At 36.2% G+C, this 25000-nt stretch overlaps 1 protein-coding gene across 5 annotated transcripts in view; it reads right to left on the bottom strand.

The window, feature by feature from the left end:
- Positions 1 to 25000, bottom strand: part of LOC117573517 (mannosyl-oligosaccharide alpha-1,2-mannosidase IA) — a 66298-nt gene that overhangs the window by 37295 nt on the left and 4003 nt on the right. Inside the window, exon 1 of one of the 5 annotated variants that reach the window (XM_034256754.2) lies at positions 3355 to 4600. The exons of the other annotated variants lie outside the window; for them this stretch is intronic. Within the exon in view, the coding sequence (XP_034112645.1) occupies positions 3355 to 4032 (678 nt within the window). The 5' untranslated portion in view covers positions 4033 to 4600. Of the gene's footprint in view, positions 1 to 3354; positions 4601 to 25000 lie in introns of those variants that run through there. 5 annotated transcript variants of the gene reach the window in all.

The raw sequence follows: 25000 nt of genomic DNA, 5'->3' as shown, positions 1-25000 counted from the left end.
TATAGACTTCGGTATATTAATTTAGTATATTTCAACAATAAATTTACCACACTTTTGAAAATGCGTAGCTAAAACTAGTTTGTTCATATTATCGAAAACTATGTTGCATTACTATTTGATATGTATTTGTACTCTCTGGTATTTCCAATGTACTAGTATATCAATATACCTAATGCAGTCTTCGGTATATTAATTAGGTATGTTTTTTAACAATAAAAATACCGCGCGGTTTTGTTTTTATTGAAAATGTGAAACTAAAACTAAATTGTGCGTAATGAATAAAACTATTCTGTTTTACTACCTGGTATATATTTTACCCTATGGTATATTTTAAATGTACCAGTATATAAATATACCAAACATAACGTACAATGTTGTATTTATTTGTTATATCAATTTGGTATATTTTAACAATAAAAATAGCGGTATCTCGCAGTTGAGCACACTCTACTTATTTGTATTCTCTTATGTTTACGATAGGCAACAATTAACAAACATACTTCACATAGTTTATTCAAGCAGTTATCTCAAGAGATTCGTCAATTGCTTGACAATTACTTTTGAGCAATTAGCATATTTTATAATAATAAACAATATTTGCTTCTTCCCGTTGATTAGTAAAATTCTTCTCGTCCATACCAAAAAAAAAGAAAGAAAGAAAATAATAATAAAATGAAAATGAAAAAGGCATGTTGATAGCCCTAGGAGTGTCCAGACCAATCCTCGACTCCCATAAGCTTATGGGAACACTCTGTGATTTTATTTACATAAAAGTTAAGCAATTTATTATTAAGAAACTTTTACAAGCCCTCGCGGCATTGAGAAAGGCAAAAAGCCGCTCCTCTCTCATAGAAAACACTTTAATGGGAGGGACCTGTGTATGATAAATGAGCATATTAAATAAAACATAACGAGCAAAACTCGGGACAAGTCTGAACCATAAAAAGACCTAGCCAAAAACGGCTCGGAAAAGCTGTCAAGGGACAATTTCAACTTGTTCGTAGCGACACAAAAGTCGCAAAATTTAAAAAGTTCCAAGTTCCATGAACTGCTTCTTCTCCCTAAGCTCCGTTTTTGTGTTTTATTTTATTTGTAATATACGCAGCAAAATTAGATATCGTAACTGATCTCGCAACGCATACGAAATTGATCTTGAAATAAGAAAAACTCGTCAAGTCACGATGAAATATCGTTGCAAACAATTAGTATAATTGAATACTGAGAGATTTGAATTATTGATTTATTACCGAGTTGCAATTGCTTTTGTAACATTTTCAAGTGTAGAGAACACAAACTAATTTTGAGGACATTAGAAGACTTTTGTTTGCAAAAGTGCAATAAAAAACGGAAGCGCTAAAATTAGCGCTGTGAATTAATAAACATCGCATCAAAAATTCATCAGCTAAATTTGTTTGTGTTATCTTTTCGCACAAAGCAAAAAACAAGAAGAAACAAAAAAATAGCAGCAACAACAAACAATAATAATAAATAACTAGAAAGCGAGCTTATGAAATGTCGAATATGTAATGCTCTTTAAGTAAATATACAAATTTATTGAAAATGATTAATGAAAGAACAGAAATATGTAAGAATTGTGTTCGATGTGTAACATCTGAAATTTATTACAAGTATGAGTAGAAGCTACACGTATCGTCAGCCAATTATAATGCTCTATTAAAAAGAGTATAGGAACAACAAACAGCCGCATTGCGATGCATTAAAAATCAAGTAATTAATTTCACACGGAATAAGTTTGCAAAGTTAATTGGCTTAGCGTTGGCTTTTCACTGACTGACTGACTGACTGACTGACTAACTAAGTGAGTGAGTGAGCGACTGACTGACGAAATGACTGCTGGTATCGCATTGGAGGTCAGAGGAGACTTAACGAGGGTATGAAAACAGGCAAAAACTGGGCCAACTCTGCTGCTCTGGCGTTGAGTTTTCAGCATTAAACATTCAACAACATTCACTCAGCTCACGGCTGCTGCTGTTGCCCTCTTCTCGCATTTTATTTCTCTCTTTTCTTCAAACTGCCGTCGCCACCTTCACCTCTCTCTCTCTCTCTCTCTCCTCTCTCCTCTCTCTCACTCTGCTGAGCCTTCAAGCCATCTCCGCACTAACAACTATTTCTATTCGCTTTGGTTTTTGCAATTGCATTCGTAAGGGACCAGAACACAACAGAACAGAACAGAACAGCAGCAAAAACTTCTCGCTGAACTCGTGTTCATGAACCCCAACAAAACAATGCGATTATAAATAATTGCAAGATACCCTGCATTAACTATTACTAAGAGTACAAACATTAACAGGGTAACTCGCAGTCGTGCAAGCTCGTTCTTTCATTTTTGGTGTCATTCAAAAACAATGTTAATTATTGTAATTTAGCACAAAAGAAGTGTCGAGGGTAATGCTTGTGTATGGAAAGCAAAATATAAAAGAGAGTTTTGTTCTTTATTCAACAAAATAAAAAGCGAAGAAAGCATTTTCGAGTCGTTTGTTGTTTTTTTTCTGTGCATTGTATTTAAGTAATTGGCACACTACGCAATGCATTTTTTGTTGACCAACTGCAACTGATTCAAACCCTAAGAATGAACTACTTTGTAACGCTTTCTTTTTGTTTTAAATGTGGTATAATATGTTTTGACTTATTACAGCTTGTCTTAAGCTTGTAAATAGAATTCTTCACACAGTAAAATAAAGAAAAAACTACTTTTCTGATTCAATTTTTATTTTAATACCATTTATGAATTTTGGTATTTTTCATAAACCGCTGTGGACTTCTTTCATTTTTATTAAAAAAAAATAAAAACTAACATTTTTCAATGTCAAAAGTTTAAAAATTGATTTCAATCAAAAAGCAATTTTCATTTAAGATACTAAAAAATCAAAAATCGAATCAATATACTCAACATACAAAAGAGTTCTATAAGTCGAATACTCTCGATAAAATAGTTATTACTTGTTTTTCACTCAGATATGAAAACAAGTACATAGTACAAAAGAAATAATCGTACATCTATATCAAGAGTATATGTATGGGGAATACTTGTATACATATTTTTAATTTTTTATAAACGCTTTTTGCTGCTCGCTTCAATTACCGTTTGCCGCACTTGATATGACAATGCGTTGATGATTAGCGAGGCGGCAAACAACAACAACAACAACAAGAACAACAACAAAAGCCGCATCGAAATAAAAAACAAAATTGGTAAATGATTTGTTTTGTTGTTGTTGATGTTTTTTTTTTTTTCGGTCGTTTAATTTGCAATTGGGTAAATTGAAATTGTGAATGGAAATTGATATTGCGTGAATGTTGCCGACGTTGTTTACTTTTGGGAGAACATTTTACCTGCTTGACATGTGCACGTCGCTCAAATTGAATTCCCGCCGGATTGTGATCTGCTATTCCAAAAACTGATCCGCTTTGATCAGCTGCAGTTGTTGTCGATTCTGCTGTCGTTGTTGTTGCATCAACTGCAACTGTTGTTTTAGATGTTGTCGTTGTTGTTGTGGTAGTTGCAATTAATGCTGCTGGCAGCGATATCGAATCAACATTGCCCTCTAAGAGCGCATCTGCCGCCTGCAACATGTGCGGCATTGGCATCAAGTTTGCACTGGTCGCGTTCTCATTGTTGTTACCACTATTTCTGAGGCCAATCTCGATGACAATCTTATTGGGTGGCGGAGGCGGTGGCGGTGGCGATGGCTGTGGCTGTGCTGTGACTAGCAGACGCTGCAAATTCTTTGGATGCGTTGCAGCCGATATGTAATTCAAATCACTTTTGGACATGTGATGTTGCTGCAGCGTCGAATACTGCTGCTCGACGAGTGCAGCTCGTGTTTGGGCCGCCTGATGGCCGCCGTTGGCTGCCGCTGAATCGCTGGCGACTTTTTCGCGCAGCTTCACAATGTTCGATATGTTGATGCTGTTGGTGAGCGTGATGCCCGTGATGCAGACCAGCACAATGGTCAGCACAACGCCGCAGATGACTAACGTGGGCATGCGGAAGCATTTTCTGCTGCACATTTTGCTGGCACTTATTGATTATCGTTTTTGTCTGTTGTCGTTGATCGGCGTTCGGGCAAATTATCGTTTATCGTATCGAGTTAGACGCACACACACACACATACGCGCACACGCACTGCACTTTAACCTCGTCGCGTGGTCGCGGCGACTGCGATTGGCGATTGTGCTCGCGATTCGTTGTTGTAAACTCTGTTTTCCACTCGGCCAACGAAGTGCGACTTCGGGTCGGGTCAGCTCGGCTCGGCTCGGCTCGTCTCGTCTCGACTTCAGTTTCGATTCACTTGCCGCCGTCGAGTCGTTTTGTTGTCCGCTGTGTTCCGCTGCCGAGACTCGAATGCAGCTGCTGCAGCGGAGCTACTGCACTCTGCACATTGCCTTCGAGCACTGTTATTTCTCGCTCTCTTTCTCTCTCTCTCTCTCGGTTTACTGCTTCTTCTCACTTTTTTGTTGTTATTTTGTTTTGTGTTTCTTGCTGTCCGATCGCTCTCTAATATGTTGGCGGCTGCTTTTTAGCTGCTTGTTCACCTTGGCGCCGGCGCCGACGCCGCTTCTGCTGCTGCTGCTGCTGACGGTGGCGTCGAAGCCGTCGCAGCTGCGCGCTGCGTCAAGCGTATTTGCATGTTTTGTGTGTATTAACGGCTGTTGTTGTTCTTGTTGTTGTTATTGATATTTTTAACTTGCTAATATCGTCGTTATCGTGTGTTGCCTTTATGATCTTTGCAATTCGTTTGATTATGCATCAATTTGCTTTGTTTGTTTGCTCCTTTGAAACTCATTTGCTGATTCGATTCAAAAACAAAAACAAAATACTTGTTCCATAAATGCACGACAATAAAATGCAGGAGCAAAAAGACTCCAAATAACGGGGTGTGTCCCCCAACCCGATGCACAGTTATTTCGATACCCTACTTATCTCAAGTGAGTTCAGCTTAGTCGCTTCGCTTAGTAGCGAAAAACTCAGGTTCGCCAAAAATCTTCAAACGACAATTGCGTCTTACATGCAAACCAATTTGTCACTAATTACTGTTAATTGAAATGCCTTCAACATGTTAAATTGAAAATGTAATCAGTTAATTCCCAAAACGCGCTTAAGTCTCCCCTCCGCACTCGTCTTCTTTTTTCCACCCATTACCATCTTATTGAAGCTCTCACGCCGAATTTACGAACTCGGACGTAACAACAAATAAAAGCATGAAATTCATTCGACTTGGCGCCTCAACGACAGCCAAATACTCTATGCGGAGAATTTCACGCTAATAAAAAGTGTGAAATTCTAAAGATTAGTTAACACTAGTTGGAAGTTTGATTAAGCGCACAAAGCTTTAGTTGCTTTCTATATTGTGTAGTCTGTTACACTTTTAAAATTTAAATTGCAAGTAGTGTATAATTGCAATTAATATTTATATCTCTTAGTTATTGACTTAGACTTGTCGTTATGACTAAAGTTTTGTCTTTATAAAGTTTAGAAACGAGTTTTCCATTTAAATGTAATACGTTTTCTAAGGTTATTTTGGTATTTCTTAAAGAAAATATATTAAAAATGTATACTTATATAATATACAACTCTAAATTGCAGTTAAAGAATTATATATCCATCAAATTGAAACACTTGAAGAACTTATTATACCCGCTTTTGTGTGTGCCTAGCGCATAGAAGCACGTCCACACATAAGCTTTGTTCGCCAACTATTGTAGTAAAGGGTTCTCTTTCTTTCGAACTAATTTGACGACAAAGACGCAGCTTTATTAATTGAAATACGCAAAAAAGAAAAGAGAAGCAACCATCATATGGTAACGTGAGAAAGATTGGTGAGCTGCGATGGATGAAATGAAAAGGAAAAGACCGAAAGAGAGTACGAAAAGGGGGTGGGGGGGGGGGGGGTCAAAGGCAAGGCAATGTCGTTATTAGTAGTCGATGTCATTCGCCCGAAAATATTTCGCTTAGGCAACAGGCGTTAATATTCAATTAAGCGAATCTTTCAGCTTACTGTGGTGACTTTGGTTCTCTGTGCATGTGTGTGTGTGTGTGCTTGTGTGTGTAAATGAATGATACATTCGTGCGTGTCAAAGCTCTCGCATGGCGCTCAATTAAATCCGCAAGTATTCCACTCCCCCAAACCAGCCAATAGCAGTACATAAAGCCGCTTGAATCCGACTTCGAATCCCGAATATTCCATATCCCGAAACCCCGAAGCGCAAAACCGAAACCGAGACTAAAACCCCAGCGCGTGTGCTGCTCCCATGAAAATGAAATAACGGCTAAGCCACTGCTGTCAAAATAGCATAACACAGAAGAAGAAAAAACGAACAAGAGAAGCGTAGAGAAAAGAGCACTAAGAATGCTCTAAAAATGATTCGAACGACTGTGAAATACCTTGTGGAAATTTCACATTATATTTCATAAAATAGAATTTATAAAAATAACTGCAAAAAGGTAATTTTGATTTTGTTTCTTAATTAGATTTCTTATAATCATCAACTACTACATAGTATTTAGTATATTATGCAGTATGTGGTATATTATGTAGTATAAATATAGTATATGTGGTATTATGTAGTATTTGATATATTATGTAGTATATATACAGTATATGTGGTATATTATGTAGTATATTATGCAGTATGTTGTATATTATGCAGTATGTGGTATATTATATAGTATATAATGCAGTATGTGGCATATTATGTAGTATATTATTTAGTATATAGTATTATTATATATAGATATTTTTTTTTAGGTACATGTAGTACTTAGTATATTATTTAGCATATTTTTGTTTAGTCGTCGTGTACACCCCTTCTAAGCATATTTCGATAGGTATATCGCAAGGTGAAGGCCATCGATTTGCTTGATTGGATAACAACGTACGATGATGATATGACTACTACAGCTTACACGTTGATAAGAAGCGTAACTAATGAATTTCAATTCTACTCTATTCGCTAACTTTGACACACATGTAACACACTCTTCATAAAATCGGATTTTTCAAAAGGGGGCAAACAAAGAAGTTGATTAATTTGTTAATCAGTGTTTACAGTGTCTAAGGGAAACTTAGTGAAGCAATGATTAATTACGCTTGTTGTTTTTGAAATTCGATCGGAATCCGAGTAGTTTAGCATGTAATATACACATCAATCATCAAAGAGTCCATTCACTTTATCGCTAGACTAATATGCATTGAATGTGTTAATATTATCAACATCATCTTTGGATTGTTTTTCCTCACACAGTTATCATTGTTATGTTCGTGATGAATTATAGTGCCACATGGCGATGGAAATTTTCACATTGATTTTGTATTAATTATATGCGAATTGTAATGGGAAACTTTTTTACTGTTGTTATTGCTGCAGTTGTTTTTTTTCTTTTGCAATTCAATGGAAAATGCATGCAAAGCATTATTACAGCTAGGTAGAAAAAAAAGAAGACGAGTGTCCGTGAAATCCCTTTTAATTAAAATTAAAATTAATGTTTACGCGTGGTTTTGGCGGATCTACATTTCTCTCTCTCTCTCTCTCTGTCCAGCTGCATTTACACAAAAGGTAAATTCCATAATTAACACAAATGACACAATGAAAATATTTTGTGATTCAATTCGATCGGAAACAATAATTGCCTTGCCAATTGTTATAATTGCTTTGTAATTGGTTTGCCAAGCGCGATTTGTACAACTGATATCAGAGAGAGAGAGAGAGAGAGAGAGAGAGTGAGAGAGAGAGCGCGAGAATTCATTACAATATATACAATATAAATAGTTGCGGATTTTACGTAATTAAAATTAAAACAAACTTGCATTAAATGAGAGATTTATCTTGAACACTTTTCATTTATTAGTTTTGAAATTTAATAACGTGCAAGCATTATAATTTAATTTAAGGCTTATTGCGCACATGTAAGTACACACTTTTTGTAGCCCGGAAATAAACGGGTAAGAGTATGCATTAAAGGGAAGAGACGCATCATTGTATGCTGCTGCTGCTGCTATCATTCAGTGCTCATACTTCGTGGAAAAGCCATTAACAATATGCCATAAGCGTCGAGGCTGAGCTTTGCACATCAAGCATGGAAAATTGCACTGACTTTCAAGTAATTATTTTCAACAGCTTTTTTGCCAGCGCAATCTTAAGGCGACGTCCGACGTCCGACGACGTCGGCTATAGAGACCAGAGCAGACCAAAGCAGAGCAGAGCAGACAGATTACATTACAAGACATACAAGACATCACTTGCTCCTTCCACGCTGATGTTGTGCATTTTAGCATGACGAAATGCAGCCTGGCATAGGAAACCGAACGCAGAACGCAACGAACGGAAGTGTGCAAAAGTGAAGGGAAGAGCGAAGGGGGAAGGAAAGGGGATTGTTGGCACATTACCCGTTGGCAACTTTATTAAATTTTACGCAAGTAAATTGCAATTTTGTTTAGCATCACAGTGTGCGTCGTGTGTCGGCCATTTAATTGCAACACTGCGCGTATACGTAATAATAAATGGGTGGACAGCAATTTCTCGAGTGAATTCCCCATTGACACACAACACATGCGATTCTCTGACCACCAGATGGTAAATTGTTATGCGCCCAACCCTCCCCCCACTTCTCTTCTCTTTTGTCCTTTCAATGTGCTGCGTGTGTGTGTGTGTTGTCCATCAAATATTCCCCAGTGAGTTTCCACTGTTCGCCTGTCAACTCGTCTTTATAATTGACGCACTTGCATATGATACAAGCGACGCGAGGGTGGAGGGAGGAGGGGGAAAGGACAATGCAGAAGAGAACACAATAATCGAATGTCAAAGGGACTTTAAACATATGCATTAGTTGCTTAACAGCACTTGCTTCCTCAAGGTATAATAATCACAGGTGTCGACACTAATCAATATCAAAAACTTTGAACCAAGTTAAAGCTAAAGATAAAGTTTTCAACTTAGGGTATTTCGTTGTTGTGAACTTTCGATATTTGCTCTCTTATATGTATTTACTTTCTTGCTGCTCTCACTCTCTACTTCTGCACATAATTAATGATATTTACTTGTGGACAAGATTAATAAATATTTATTGATAGAGTTTTGTTTGATTGTCTGCTTTGCTGTTCTTGCTGTGGGTTTTGTTAATGTTTTCGGCACATCTGTTTGTTTGCTTGCTTGCTTGCTTGTTTGTTTGCGGCGGCAGCGACCAACGCAGTGAAAAAGACATCCAAGCTAGCTAATTATAAAATAATTAATAATAATCTGGCCAACAGAACATGTGATATATGCTGTGATAAAACCACCAAGCACTGCTTTGTTGTAGTTCAATCGCCTTTTATTATTGTGTATTCATTTTACGACTAAATCTATGTATTATTATGTTTGGCCTTTTTTGATTGCCTTTCTCGATAACATTATTAGCACGGACGCTATTAGTCAGCGTAGCACAACAATTATTTTGCAAATTGCCGAAATTCAGCAAGCGGAGTTAAATTACAAACAGTTGTGTATAAAATCAAATAACAGCTATTCAATATAGACAAGCAATAAATAAATTGCACAGCAGCGGATTTCAAACACCTATTAAAAATGTGCAATTTCATAAAATCATCCGCTCACAAAACAAAAGAATAAATATGACATTTCAAATTAAACTCAAGTATAACGAAAAAAAAACGAATAAGAAAGCTACAGTCGAGTGTGCTAGACTGTGAGATACCCGCTATCCATTCTGAATTATTATTATTATATTATTATTCTCAAAATATACCTAAATAATACGCCAATTGGTATATTTGGTATATTGATATGGTACTACATTCAAGATATACTATTGAGTGCAAAATATACCAAATTATCAATATGTCAATCTGGTATATTTTAAATATAGTACTTTGTCAATATACTTTCAGTATATTTTAGTATTATTTGTGGTATAATACCGCACTATATTGATTTCATTCCAAATTGGATAGCGGATATCTTTCTCAAAATATACCTAAATAATATGCCAAATGGAATCTTTGGTATACTGATATGGTGCCACTTTCAAAATATACTATAGAGTGCAAAATATACCAAATTATTAATATGTCAATCTGGTATATTTTTAATATAGTACTTTGTCAATATACTTTCAGTATATTTTAGAATTATTTATTTCCAAATTGGTAGCGGATATCTTTCTCAAAATATACCTAAATAATATGCCAAATGGTATATTTGGTATACTGATATGGTGCTAGTACTTTCAAAATATACTATAGAGTGCAAAATATACCAAATTATCAATATGTCAATCTGGTATATTTTTAATATAGTACTTTGTCAATATACTTTCAGTATATTTTAGTATTATTTGTTGTATAATACTGCACTATATTGCTTTCATTCCAAATTGGTAGCGGATAGCTTTCTTACTTGTTGGTTTTATTGAAAATGGGTAGCAGGTATCTCATAGTCGAGCACACTCGGCAGCAGCTTTCTAACTTGTTTTTATTCATACTGCGCTGCTTGTGTGTTTTTGCTATAAATTGTAGTGAATAGCGAAATGCTTGGCAAATTTGCCTAAGATATATACACGTTGTAATTGCCTTGACATCAATTCAAATGTCCTCCGGGCATTCGCACAAAAAACGAAGCCTTTGATCTAAAATTTCAACATAAAAAAAAGTGTGTGTATTTATCTATTTTTAATGCGTATGAGCAGCAGCAGAAGCAGCAACAGTAGCAGAGGTAACTACTTAGAAGTGTTGCAAGCTCGCTGTTTATTCAAGGATGTGCGAAGCATTTCACTTTCGCCGCCTCCTTCGCTCGCCCGTATTGACAGCATCTCAAAGGCTCATTATAATTATCCTTCTGCGGCATGCGCTGGGCTCTTCAAAAACAACAACAACAAAAAAAAAGAAGAAATTACACAAAAATAACAAAACTGTGTCAGTCTAAGATTATGACTAAGAGCAAAACCCAAGGAGGGAAGAGAAAGAGAGAGAGAGGTGAAAAGCAGTTCTACTAATTAGACGTATGTACCAAGGATAAGAATTTTGCTATTTGCTGCCGCAGTTGGCTGCTGTTGGCTGTTGCAGCTTTGTTGATTTAGGCAGCTTTAGTGAAATTGAATCTGCAAATGAAGTCGAATTTTTCGGACCTAACCCCTGAGCTGCAGTTGAGCCAAGGACGAAATCGTCATAGCAACAGCAGCCTTGGATTGTAAATCAGGAGACGTGGCAAAAACAAAAAAATAAAACCTACTATGAGAGCTGAATACCCAAAACGAGCCGATGCAACACACACACACACACAGTATAGAAACGTGGCAAAAAAAAAAGAAGGAAGAAGGGAATCAGCATTTTGAATGTCAACGAATTTCAAACGGCCAATGCAAATGACAAAATAATGCGTTCTCAGGCGGCAGCCAACTGCAATTGCAAAAAGCATAACGACAACGAAACGAGCTGCAGAGCAAAGCAAAAGAGAAGAAGAAGAAGTAGAAACAGAGCAGAGCAGAACAGAACAGAAACTGAGCAGAGCTCTTCTTACCACCGATAATATTACTGAGGCCTGCTGCCTTCTGCCTTTCTGCCTACTGGCGATTTTTTGTAGTCGTCGCGCATTTTACGGCTAAAAATAAAATATAAATCTGCCACAATAAAATGGACCAAAGAAATATGTCATGTCTTATGCAAAAGCGAAAGATTAAAGCGACGCCGCATAGGCAATCAAATTCCCTGTAAAAATCGTGATCAATGCTGCTTAAAATATATTTGGAAAATAAAACGAAATAAATAAATATATTAGGGAGGCAGGAAAATATTCGCAAAGTTTATTAAAATTCTGCTTAAAATTTTGTTTGAAAATAAATCCCAATAAATAAATATCTTCGGCCTATATTCGCAGTTGCTGCTTAAAATATTTTGTAAGTAAGATTTTTTTTAGTTCATCAAACCGTTTATTAGTCATGGAAAATCGCAATTTATTCCTTAATGTTTTTTTTTTGTAAAATTTCTTATTCTGCATTCAACGACGAATCTGAAGTGCATAGACAATTTCGAAAATTCCTTTTTAATTCACATTTACAATGATGATGATTATTTTCACAGAGAGCAGCTTAGAAAAATACAAAGACCGCAAATTAGTTGACACAGCTCAGTTAACCATAATTGTTGGCAACTTTCGAGCAAATCAATATTTATTTCTACCCAATATTATAACATTAATCTCAAGGCTTCGAGAACGAGAGAATTGGCAAATAATCGACAATGAAAAGTTGTCGTTTGCTGTTCTCTTTTAAGTTGACAGCTGTTCGTGTTCAGTTAAATTTCACTTCCACTTTTTTTTTTTATTTATTATTTGTTTGTAATACTTATATTTATGTATATTGTATTTTAGTTGGTCTTTCCCTCGTGTGTGTGTGTGTGTGTGTGTGTCTGTGTGTGTGTGTGTGACGGGAGCTCTGTTGCATTGGGTTTTGTATTACATTGCGTATACGTAATGTGCGCATGCAATGCGGTTGGTCGAAATGCTAAACAAAAGGACATGGTCTAAAAGAAAATTACATGCAGCTGTTATGGCCAACACGCAGCAGTCTATTGCAGCACTTTGAATTATTAAAACAGCACCAGAGCAGCACAGCAACTGCAACAGCAACAAGAAGAAGCCAGCACGCAAGTGAGCTTTGTGCATTGCTCATTGTGCAGTTCGTTGTGTCCTTCATTCTGTCACCAGCTGGGATAAAATAAACTCGATATTTCGGTTCACTTTCGCTCTCTCTCTCTCTTCCGCTCTCTCTCTCTCTCTCTTTGTCTAATCTAATCGCGACTTGTCCAAGCCAAAAGGTCAAGTTTACCAAACGCGCGCGTCGCCATCGATACGAATAGAAAAAGAGATAGAAAAATTGAATTTCAACGCCGTAACCTTTAATTAGTCATTGCCAAGGCCAACACACACACACACACACACACACACACATGCACTGTTGACAGCTCGAATAATAAAAATATCGTGGAGCACAACAAGTAAGGATGATGGCAAGCTGCCAGACATGTCTGACACATGACTCTTAGTTCGCTCTCCTCTTTCCCATTTTCTTATTTTCCAGCCTCTTGCAAGTGTCACATTTGCATTTTCAGCTTCACTTCCCACAAACAGGTGCGCCTCCAAAATCAACAACAACAACAACAGCAGCAGCAGCAATGAGAACAGCAAAGACACATTTTTGGGCTGCACACTTTGCTATCTTGCAAATAGCTTTGCATACTTTTCAGCGTCCCAACTTTGTGTATGCTTGCGAAAGTTTTCGTGACATGTGCTGTTCAACAACAAAAAAAAAAAAAAAGAGAGCAACGAATAAAATTGGCATGTGTAATGCAAAATTTGTAGAGCACATCGCATCATGTCAAACATTATCATAGAACACACACAAGTACATGATTTATTGGTTATCTTAAAGTCACTGGCAACTTTCTAAGGGAAGCCAGAGTGTGTTTGCAATGCGTTGTTTAAACTGCCTTATTTTGATTATGAAGAAATTCTATAAAATCGAAAAGAATTTGAAACATTGACAGCAAACTTATTAATGCTTTTTGTTGCACACACGCACAAACACACATCGAGAACTAACTATTGATTTAAAGCCACATAAATCATTAGCTGAGTCATGTGATAAGCATATGGAATAAATGACGATAACCGGAGAAAATAAATATGGATTAATTATTGTGCACATATCAGTTGTCTGCACTTTGATGACACCAACTGCCAAATTACAAGTTTCAATTGGTAACAAGTAAGAAAGCTACGAGTGTGATCGACTGTGAGACACCCGCTGACCGTTTTGAATAATGGTCAAACAGTGCGGAATTGTTCTTCAAATTATTATGCCAGATTGTAGTAGAGTATTATTTTTTGTCATTTGTCTTCCTTAAATCCCTTCTACAATTTGTAATCCATCGCAATCAAATTTTCTGGAATCATCAACACTATAGTTATTGTTATCTGTACCGAAATTCGCAATTCTAGCTTGTTATTCAATTTTTGTCGATTTGTGGAGGCGGAAGTGGGCGTGGCAAAAAGTAGAAATAAACTTAATCTGCGTGCAAACATAACAAATGCTGTCCAACAAATATTATATCTCCATCTCTTATAGTTTCTGAGATCAAGCGGTTCATAGGGACGGACGGACAGACAGACAGACGGACATGGCTATATCCTCTCGGCTGTTGACGCTGATAGGGTTGGAGATGGCTCCTAATACCCTTGTTTGTTGCTAATTTAATCGTGCATCGCCTTATGTTCATAAATATTTATTCAATTTTTTGCTACTACAAGCCACACTCTATCACTGCTCTTCTTTGAAGCATTTGACATAAATTCAATTTCTGGACAGTTTCTTTTTAATTGTTTTTTGATATTTTTTTTGCCAGCAACTTTTCCATTTTCTGTTTATTGTCATTCAATAAAATGACTGCAAAAGATACGGGTAAACTGTCAAGCTCACTAGACTGTCGCGTTCTAACTTATTTCGCATTTATATGCTATATTTTCTTTTTTTCTTCCGAAAAGTTTCCATTCAATGGCCAAAAAGTCGGTAAATGTTTTTCACAATTTGTTGTCTGTTGCAGTTACAGATGCAGTAAAATTCCAAAAGGAAAACCTCTGCATTATACCAAGATACCCTTTAAAGATGAATTTTTAACTCTGAATTGTTGAAATGTTTTAGTTATTCCATTGAGTTAAAAGCAATTTGAAAAAGAAACTTTTAATGACATATTGGTATTGCATCAAGGTATTTATTACACCCTTTTCGAGCATTCACAGTGTCCACAGGGTATAAAAAATAAACAAAATGCATGCCAAGCAGAAGCAGCAGCAAAGCGGAAATACAAACAACCAAACAAACACAGAGTGAAGTTGCGCAAAAACTTTTTCATGATGTACAAAAAAAATACAATAAAAACAAGAACAGAAAAAGGAACCGCAGAACAGGTAAAATAATAATAAACGAGAAGCAACTATGCAATATTTGCCAGACTAGCAGATATCCTAGGTTTATCGAGTATTGTATTTAGCACCGCTTAGCAACCCCTTTGAAGCATTTTATGTGTACAGGGTATTACATATAACAAGAGGCGTTGTGTGCTGATAAATTGTAGAATTTGGTTTCTTTCATTCTCTTTCGTGCTTTCTTTTTTTTTTGGGTTTTCCTTTTTTGCCGGTGCTTTTCTTGTTTCTGTGCAGCGTTTTCATTGCATACTTTAAGGCGGAGCCGCAAGAATTATGACCAGGCGTAAAAAAGGCGTGGAAAGCGCAATGAATTATTAATAACTTGGCCCAAAGTCACAACCGCAGTCACAGCCGCAGTCGAAGACGGAGATGGAGACGGAGACAGAGACAGAGACTCAGGCATAGGCAATGTGTCGCCCTGTGACGCCACACAAAATTCAAAAGTCAATAAAATGCAAAAGGCTTGTAATGTAAACCGCAACACAAAAAGAAAGAAAAAAAAACCAAAACCACACAACGGTAGACAGCAGACAAGACGACAACGACGACAGAGTCGACAGCTAGAATGGCTACAAGACACAGCAATAGACGTGAATTTGTCTTGACATCAAATCAGACGTGTCAAATGGAGTCCTGAGAGCTCTTCTTTAACTTTCCCCACTCCATCGCACTCCCCGCTTCTTTGCATACACACAGACACATACACCCTGTACTTAAAGAGCACAAAGGGTTTATTACAGTTGACGAACACCAGACACCATTTAAAAAGAGTTGGCAAACAAAATACATTTTTGTATTAGTGCGCAGTACACTGAGCGAATTGTGGCTTAATAAAGTGATTTGTATTTCCTTTATAGCAATTATAAAAAATATATACCAAACACTGCGAGTTATACTGAAAAAATAAAACAAACGTCACAAACTGAAAGTCAAAAAAGTAGTCTAATAAAGTGATAACTTGATTTATGACATGATTTGTATCTCCGTCAAAACAGTTATAATTAGTATACATTTTATACTATTTATACTACAAAGAATACTAAAAAGGCACTATCTGTTATTGAACTATAAATGTATCTAAATGAAACTTAAATTTCAGTTTGCAAACAAAAGTCTTTTGCCAATCCACAAATTTCTGTTTTAAGCACAGCCAAACAGAGATTCGAAAATTAGACGACAAGAAAACTTTTTTATTGCATATACTTGCAAACGAAAGCGAAAGATAGGTAACACATAAAAATCAGCATTTTAATGCTGATTAGAAAATGTTTGTGCCAATGTTGCTAAATGCTAACAAGGATATAACTTGTTATTCAAAATATGCTGTGCAACAAAGAATTTAAACAAGTAATAAGACGAGCATGGATTGTATTGGAAATTAAATAATTAACAATGCCAATCGATAGTAATAAGTTCAGTGTTATCGATAAAAGGAAAACTGAGTGTTCTTTTGTAATAGCACGGATAAAAAGATAATCGATTAATGTTGCCACAATCGATAGTAGTAAATGCTTTATTTTTTCTTTAATAGTATTCAGTAAAACAAATTAATTAAGTCACAAAATTAGCCTGAACTGCATTGTCAAACTATAATCATCAATCAATGATGCCATAATCGATAGTAATACGTTGAGTTTTATCGATACTTTTTTTTTCAAGGAATAGGAAAATTGTCCAACAATTCTTAAATAATATGCAATGAAACAAACAACTTTAATTAAGTAACAAAATGAACCTGAATTATATGGCCAAAGCTTAATCATCAAATGATCCCACAATCGATACTAATACATTCAATGTTATCGATACCGCTGAGCAGCGAAAAAGAAAACAAACTTACTACTCTTTAGCAAAGTGAATCCAATGAACGAACTTAGAAACTAAATGCACATCAAATGCATTGGCAAAGTATTGTATTGTATTAATGATGCAACTATCGATAGTAACACGCTCAGCGCTATCGATATTGGCAATCAAAATGCATTGTCGATGGCGTTGCTCAAGTTGGTGTTTGTTTTTATGTTGCTGCTGTCGTGGTGTTAGTCTTGTTACTGATAGCACACGTAGCATCAAAAACACAGACGCTAAAGAGACAAACATTAAGTGGATGGTGTCTCGTGTCGCATGCAAAAACCCAAAGCCAAAGCCAAAACCGAAACCAAAGCCAAATCCAAAGCCTAAGCAGTAACAACAACAGCAACAACAACAGCAACAATAACAACAACCACAATAAGGACATCATTGTCCCGCCATACGCTTAGCCTGGCTTACAGCTAGCGCTTAAGTGCACTCGAGTTGCCTGTAAACACACACGCGCCTCAAAGCGCGAAGCGAGGCAGTCATATAAAATTACACATACAGTACAGTGCCGAAGAAGGGTGGGCGTGACCAAGAGGGGGCGTGGGTGGGGGAGGCTCCTGGATTGGCAGACATGTTACGCTTACGCTTTTGTCTAGGCTCAACAGGATGCGTATGTTGCCGCAAGGATATTTGTTGCAGCTTTTCAACTTTGGCTTTGGTTTATTTTATTTCGTTTTTTCCCCCTCCTTTCAGACCATTTCTTTTTTATGTAGCGTTGTGTTTTGACTTTGGAATCAGCTCGAGTTTCTCTCTGTTTCAGTTTTGACTTTAGCTGCAGCTTTTCACTTGTGCTTCAGTTGCATGCTGCAACAAACAAAAACACAAGCAAGCTAGCTAGCTAGATATGTTAGTAGCAACAACATCTCTTTTGGCCAGGAGAATCTCTGGGCTCGTTATTATGCCGCTCAAGTGAAAAATGACGCATTATGCATTACGTTCACTCGTTTTTCTTTTCGTTTTTATAGCCTTTACACGATCCCAATGTGCTTGTGTGTGGCCTACACACATGTGTTTGTATTTGTGTTTAGTCAAATGAAACCCCACACACACACGCACACACACACAAACTCACAGAGGCATACATAAGAGTTTGTCTATGGCAGAGATTTTGATGTGAAATTTTCAACAATTTTTATACGTTTTTATGTTGTTTCTGTTTCTGTTTTATTATTTTTTTTTCTAGCATTTTTTGCAATTTTTTTGTGAAATAAAATGCTGTCCCGCTGTGCTCGAATTTGAATTTAGTTGATGGCACATGAAGCGAGAGCTTGTCTAAATAAATGTGTGTGTGTACATAATACATAGAGAGAAACTCGTGTCTCTATGTGCGATTTACAATTTTTGTGGTACACGAAGAACTCGTTATGCATAATATTTATGTATTAATGACTCTTTCTCACTCTTAATAACTCGATCTCTGATGCGCTTAAAGCATTTGTAAACAAACTCGCAACTCTTTCAATTTAATGCACGCTTTTATCAATGTAAACACTGCATACACAAAAAATAAACAACACAGCAAAAAAAATGGAATGGAGACAAAAGACAGTTGCGAAGACAGCTCAAAATGGCGTCACCACAACATATTGCACTTCCGTTGCAGCCTTTCAGGCTGCAGGCAGCAAGCAGCTTGCAACTTGCAACTTTTCTAACCACAATTAATAGCGGCAAACAATGAAGACGACTGCTGGCTGGCTCAACTCCCCACTCGATGTTCAGCACATTGTTTATTGTTTATTTACACGCTGCTTTTGGCCGGTCGAGCGTTGAACGCGGTATTAGAAGCGTGTTGGGGGCGCGATAAAAAGCGGAAAGTCCGCCCGAAGGGCTTCCGCAGATACTGTATTATTTTTGTTTTTAAGGTTTTGTTTTTAGTGATTTAATGCTGTCACAGGTTTTTGGATGCAGCTACAGCAGCTGCAACACAGGATGCTGCTGTTGCAGGTAGTAGCCTTGAACACGGCAGACAACGCTACCACAACAACAACAGCAAGAACGACGACGATAATAACGATAACGAGGTGGCGCGCACACAGAGAATTTGTTGGTCCGTCCGATTGACACAGCGAGTAGACGAGTCGAGTTGCGTCGCGTTGCGTTGCGTCGCATCGAGTCGAGAGAGAGCGCGTGCTGTGTGAAGTTGATGCTACCAGAGCAGCCGAGACATTAAACAAGCCAGAGCAAAACATCAACACAAGAGGCCAGGCCAACGAGCCACAAGCCAACGAAGCAGCAGGCAGCAAGCAGCAGGCAGCAGACAGACAGACAGAACGGACGGACGGACAAAACGGCAGCCAGCCAGTCCGTCCGGCCAGGCGGCCAAAGCGGCGCCGTTGGGGCCCAAGCGTCGCATCGCATCGCTGGACGCCTAGCAGCAGCAGCAGCAGAAGCCGAATGCAAAGAACGCAATACGAACACAACACGAACTTGACACGAATGTCGAATCGTTTCAAACGAATCGAGTCGAGAGTCGAGTCGCAACGATTTCAGTTGCCGAATGGGAATCGAGCAGCAAGTGCTCAACGAACGTTGAATACACTATTTTGTCATGTTAATGTAATAATTGGTTGATAAAGCAACAAGTACAACAAATTTAATAATTCATTTTTATTTAAAACAACAAATTCTCACGTACTTGAGAGATATTTAGAAACAAGAGATTTATAAACCCTTTTTAATGTCTATTAATGTTTATTCAAACATCATGAGCTGTAAATGTGAAGTATTTAATCTCAATTTCATATTCTGAGTTTTTCAACATTTTCTATTAACAATTTAACAGACTACACATGTCATAATTCATTAAAAATCAAAGGTAAACGATTTTTTACTCTTAGAGAGTTTCAGTATTAAATTCTGTATAAAAATTTATAAAATAAATGACTATGTAAAAGAAAAAAACAAATTTAATAATACAAAATTATTTATTTTGGAGACTTTGCATAATATTTTGGCTTAGTTAATAAAGAACTTATTAAAACAATATTTCAAAGTTTACTTTGAAATAACTTGTCGCTTAATTTGCAATGCTAACGATAGGATATAAGAAAAATCGAAGCATAATACTATGCTCAACTCTTAGTTAGCAGAAATTACAGAAGAGTTTATTTATAAGCCACAAATTAAACAAATAAATTTCCTTTTTTTTCATAAAGAAAACGCGAATTTTTCAAATTTCAAATTATAGCATATCATTTGAACAGCAAATTATTAATGTTACAAAATAAAATGCACTTCTCAACAGTTAAACTCAAGTAAATTAAAAATATCATATTTAAGAGATCTACAATATACTTGTATGCGCAACTCGCCACATAGTCGATGGACTTTTGAAATTGAATTAAGCTTTTTTGGGGCCCCTCAACCCAATAAGTTGAGTTGGCAGCGCGCGAGTTTTTTGGCGCCAAAAATTTGTTATGCTTGTGAAAGCTGCCGCAAAGCAGAGCTTTCAGTCTCGCAGCTTTCACTCTACGTACGCTTTGTGTGCGATGGGGAACGAACTGGGATTGGAACACTAGAAACGTAAAACGCAAAACATTCTCAGCGCTGCGACAGCAGCCTCTCCTTCAGTTGAACTCGCACTGCACCATCGAATGGTTGTGAGTTCACTTTGTGTTGAAGAAACATAAACAACAACAAAAAATGCCAGAATCTATGTAGGTGAAAAATGCCTGCGGTAGCAGAGACTTGAATGATTGCATGTGTACAAACGAACGAAAACGCAAACTAGAGACTGCGACCGGCCAAAGGTCAAAGTTTCCAGTGGCAAGTGGTAAATGGTAAATGGCGTGGGCCAAATACCCAAGGTTCTGAGCCCGCTTGGGGTTATTTGCAACACCAATTTCGTGTGCTTTGCCCTTGTCCACAGACAATCCGCATTTAGTATCAGCCAAGCAAACCATCCGAAGAGTTAAAATCCCAATTCGGAAATTGTTCTTCGTAGCGCAAAAATATTTGGGCATTCATTCAAATAATTTCGGAATTTAGAAACATTGAATAAATATTACATGCTACAATCGAAATGTATTTTATATTATTTCCAAAAATGTGAACATCGCATGATCTATAATACTGAAAAGCTTTAATGCTTTTCCACTTCAGAGTTAATAGATCTCTATATGAAGATGGTATTATTGTATAGCAGAGACTTTGCAAATTAATATTATACATATTCCATTAATAATACTGATAAGTACTAGAGGTATTGTTATAATTGTTAATTTGAATGCGAAATAGAATAGTTGTTCGATTACTTTAAATATTTTCAAGTTTTTTTTTATATAGATCAACTATTCTAATGGCGTTCACAATATAAAAAAGTTATGAATGAAGTTAGTGAAGCCCTGTACAACTTAATAAGCATCATCACAGGAATAAACAGAGACTTCGTAAAATTAGTGTTATTTATAGGTAATTAATTATAGGTAATTAATACTGAGAGGCATTCAAAAATGAGCTCTTCAAATATTTTTTATTTGTATTTTATATAGATTTACTATGCCAATATAAATTATAAATTGTCGTCTCATTTTACACGAATTTCAAACACAAATGTTCGATAACATTCAAGAAATAGTGTATTCAGTATTTTTATAGCAGTTCAGTCTTTCAGTATATTCAGTATTATTTTAGCAGTTGGTGTTAATGCAAAAATTAAATGTTTTACAAACCATGAAAAACTTGATTTACATAGGTTGCCTTTTTCTTATTCTTATTTAGCAATAATTTAATTGATTTGATATGCAATAATTGTGAAGAAATGCATTTATAATTGTTGATTTGAGCGCATAAATTGGAGTAAAAACTAGGTTGTCTCGATTTCTACTATATGCTCTGTATATGTGTTTGAGTCTAGGCTAACAAACCCAACAATGAATCCCCCAGCCACAGCCACAGTCACAGTCACAGTCACAGTTAGAACCACAGCCACACGTCGCACATCTGAAACCAATACGACTGCGACTCTCCCCTGATACACACAGATACAGATAGATATATGTATGTATGTATTTATGTACAAACCATATGTATGTACATAGTATCTACAATGCAATTGTTTGTCATGATGTTGCTGTTGCTGTTGCTGTTGGTTATTGACACACATCGCTACACCATGCGGCACACACTTGTTGTTTTGGTTATTCTGGCTTTTTATGTCGTTATTTATACATAGGTATGCATAGCACGAACAACAAACGAAATTGTTATGTTCTATTTGTGAAAGCCAAGCCAACGCACTTGGCCAATTAAATGTCACCAACAGTCACAAAAAAAAACAAAAACAACGAACAAAAAGAGAAAGGGGATAGGTATAGGGAACAATCATTTCGTATAGTTCCCGAAAATGTAATCAATGACTAAATTAACAATTGGAATCGAGCAAGTGGGAAATTATTTCCACCACCTATCGTGAATGTTTTAATCCATCCAGCCAAAATATAATTAGAGCATCTCGTAAACAGAATTGTGTCGCTAAGTTCACAATTTTCAAACGCAATTTTCGATGGGCAGTCACGAAAATGTTATGCTCAACTTGGCCTGTAAATGTTTATCAACATTTTAATGGGCAGGGACTTAGTCATGGATGGCTGATAAAGCAGCAACTCTCTAACATGTTTGCTCAACTACATATAGTATGTACATTGTACATACATATAGTTTATCGAAATCTCTGCACGCCACAATTTAAAAATGATTTCGTGTAGTCATTATTGTATTTAAAAAGCTAGTTAGAGAGCTATCAACGCATAAGTATCGACAACTTTCCAAAACGAATGATTACATTTTAGCAGAATAGCAACAGAAAAAATTGCATTCCATACTTTGAAATTTAAATCAGGAATTGTTCTTGTTATTCGATATGTTCCACACATTTTATTTTTATCATTGTTTGATTCAATCACATATTTCACATATTTTTTTTTGCTATTTTTATGCGGGTATACATAATTATTTTGGAACGTGCATTTAAACATTTTAGTTTTGGCATTGTGTTTGATTCATATGCGCAAAAACTAAAGCATATCAAGTAAATGTATAAAATACTTCAATCTTCTCATTAGGAAACACTTAAAACTAACTAAGATTTGGTATTTTAAATAAATCTAGCTTTTCTTACTTTATTTTTAAGTATTTCAATTCAATGAAAACACTGCCACATCTTCCAGTTTTATCAAGCGTATTCAATTTAGTTGTTTCCGCCAACCCTAAACACATTTATCTGTATTACAATTCATGATCAAATAATCACTGCAAGTTTACAATTGTTTTATTGACTCATAATAGTGTGTAGTCTTTATTTGCAATAACTTTTGTCAAGAATCGACTACGGTATTTGGGTGACTTTTTGCCAAATTCAGATCCAAGTTTGCTAACCATTTTGGTTGCCACAAATTGACACATGAAGTGCAGTAACAAACTCAGCATTCAATGTCCATAAATATATGTTTGCTTCTATGCAATTATTTGTCAACTTGTTCTTTGAATTCTAGCGCTTAACTAGAAGGTTATTCAGCTTTCAATATTGGCAAAATCTGAGAAGTTTACGTTACACAAATCGATGGTCTGAAGTGGTGATGATTGCAGTATTTAACAAGTAAGAAAACGACAATCGAGTATGTGTTCCCCTTATTCAATAAAACCTTATTTTATAAAACTACCGCAAAAATACTAAAATACCGAGGGCTATATTTAGTATATCAATATTGTACTACATTCAAAATATACTAAAACATACAAAAATATACCAGATTGTCAACCAAATCAAGAGATCTAGGTGTTCATACGTACGGACGGACAGACGGACATGGCTAGATCGGTTCGGCTGTTGACGCTGATCGAGAATATATATACTTTATGTGATCAGAGATGAATCCTTCACTTCCTACACGCACAAAGTTATAATACCTTTCTGCCCTATGTGTAGCGATTTGAACAATATTACATTTTATAAACCATAACAAAAATAAAAAAATGTAAGTATTAAAAAATTGTAATTAAATATACATTAGTTACAAATCTATTGTTTTCACTAAAATGCTAAAGATAATAGTATAAACTTTTCTGTTAACTTTTGCAAATGTAACAATAATTAGTCGTCTACAATAAAAATACTACTACAACTGTCATTATAGAACTTTAGGTTAATGTATATTCATACAAGTCAGATAAGCAGAGGGCCTAAGGCCTTACATATTCATCGAGATGAGTACAACGAAATTGTTATTCAATTGTTTACAGAAAACCTTGAGACTGTTATTTCAATGTGCTGAGAGGAGAGTTCGAGTAAACTGGTTTATCGCCATCTCGCTCGCATTTGGCATTTCAAATAAAGTTAGAGCAGAGAGTTGCTTGCGATAAATTAGCCAATTTAGAGCCAGCGAAGTTATCGCTATCCACACATCTTGAAAGTTGAGAGCAGAGCCAGCAAGCAACTTGAACATGAAAGTGGGAAATAAAATGAATGTGGACTGCTATAAATTAAATCATTTACAGTGGAACGAAATTGAGGAAGTCAGATCAGATTAAAAATAAACGTCGAGCTGTTATAAAACCAATATGTTAATAGCATATCCATTTTTTTTTTTTTAATTATGCATATTTTTGCGCTTGTTTCCATTTGCAATTCAAAGATTTAACCCACTAATATCACACAGACACACACACACACACGCACACACTTGACACGCAATCAATTTATACGTTAGCCTGGAGCAAGGTCAGACTCGGTCTATAGGAAAGCGAAACCCAAAATTACGAGATGTTCTTGAATGAATTTTATACTCCAGAAGATAAGGAAGAAGAGGTGTGAAGAGGTGAGCGACCCAGCAGGTGTTTTCTAACATCCCATTGATCTGAAGGCTACAAATTCACTTAATTAATAAGATTCGAATAATCACGACAACATTCAGTTTCTATCGCTAAACAAAAACAAAGAACTACGACAGAAACGCTAGCGGCAAAGTCAGCGACAACAACAACAACAACAATGTCAGCTTCAACGTCGTCAGCTTAATCGTGTTCTTGTTTTGTTGCCATGTTCGCGATCTTTGCGGTTAGTTTTTTGTTTTCTCATTTTATACTTTGTTGTTGTTCGTGTTCTTGTTTTGATAGCTGTGCTTCTGTTTATGCTTAATTATTAAGA

This window comes from Drosophila albomicans, chromosome X, assembly GCF_009650485.2.
Source record: "Drosophila albomicans strain 15112-1751.03 chromosome X, ASM965048v2, whole genome shotgun sequence".
In the NCBI taxonomy this organism is placed as follows: Eukaryota; Metazoa; Arthropoda; class Insecta; order Diptera; family Drosophilidae; genus Drosophila; species Drosophila albomicans.
The sequence above is the reverse complement of the archived record's forward strand: the minus strand, read 5'-3'. Positions and strand labels throughout refer to the sequence as shown.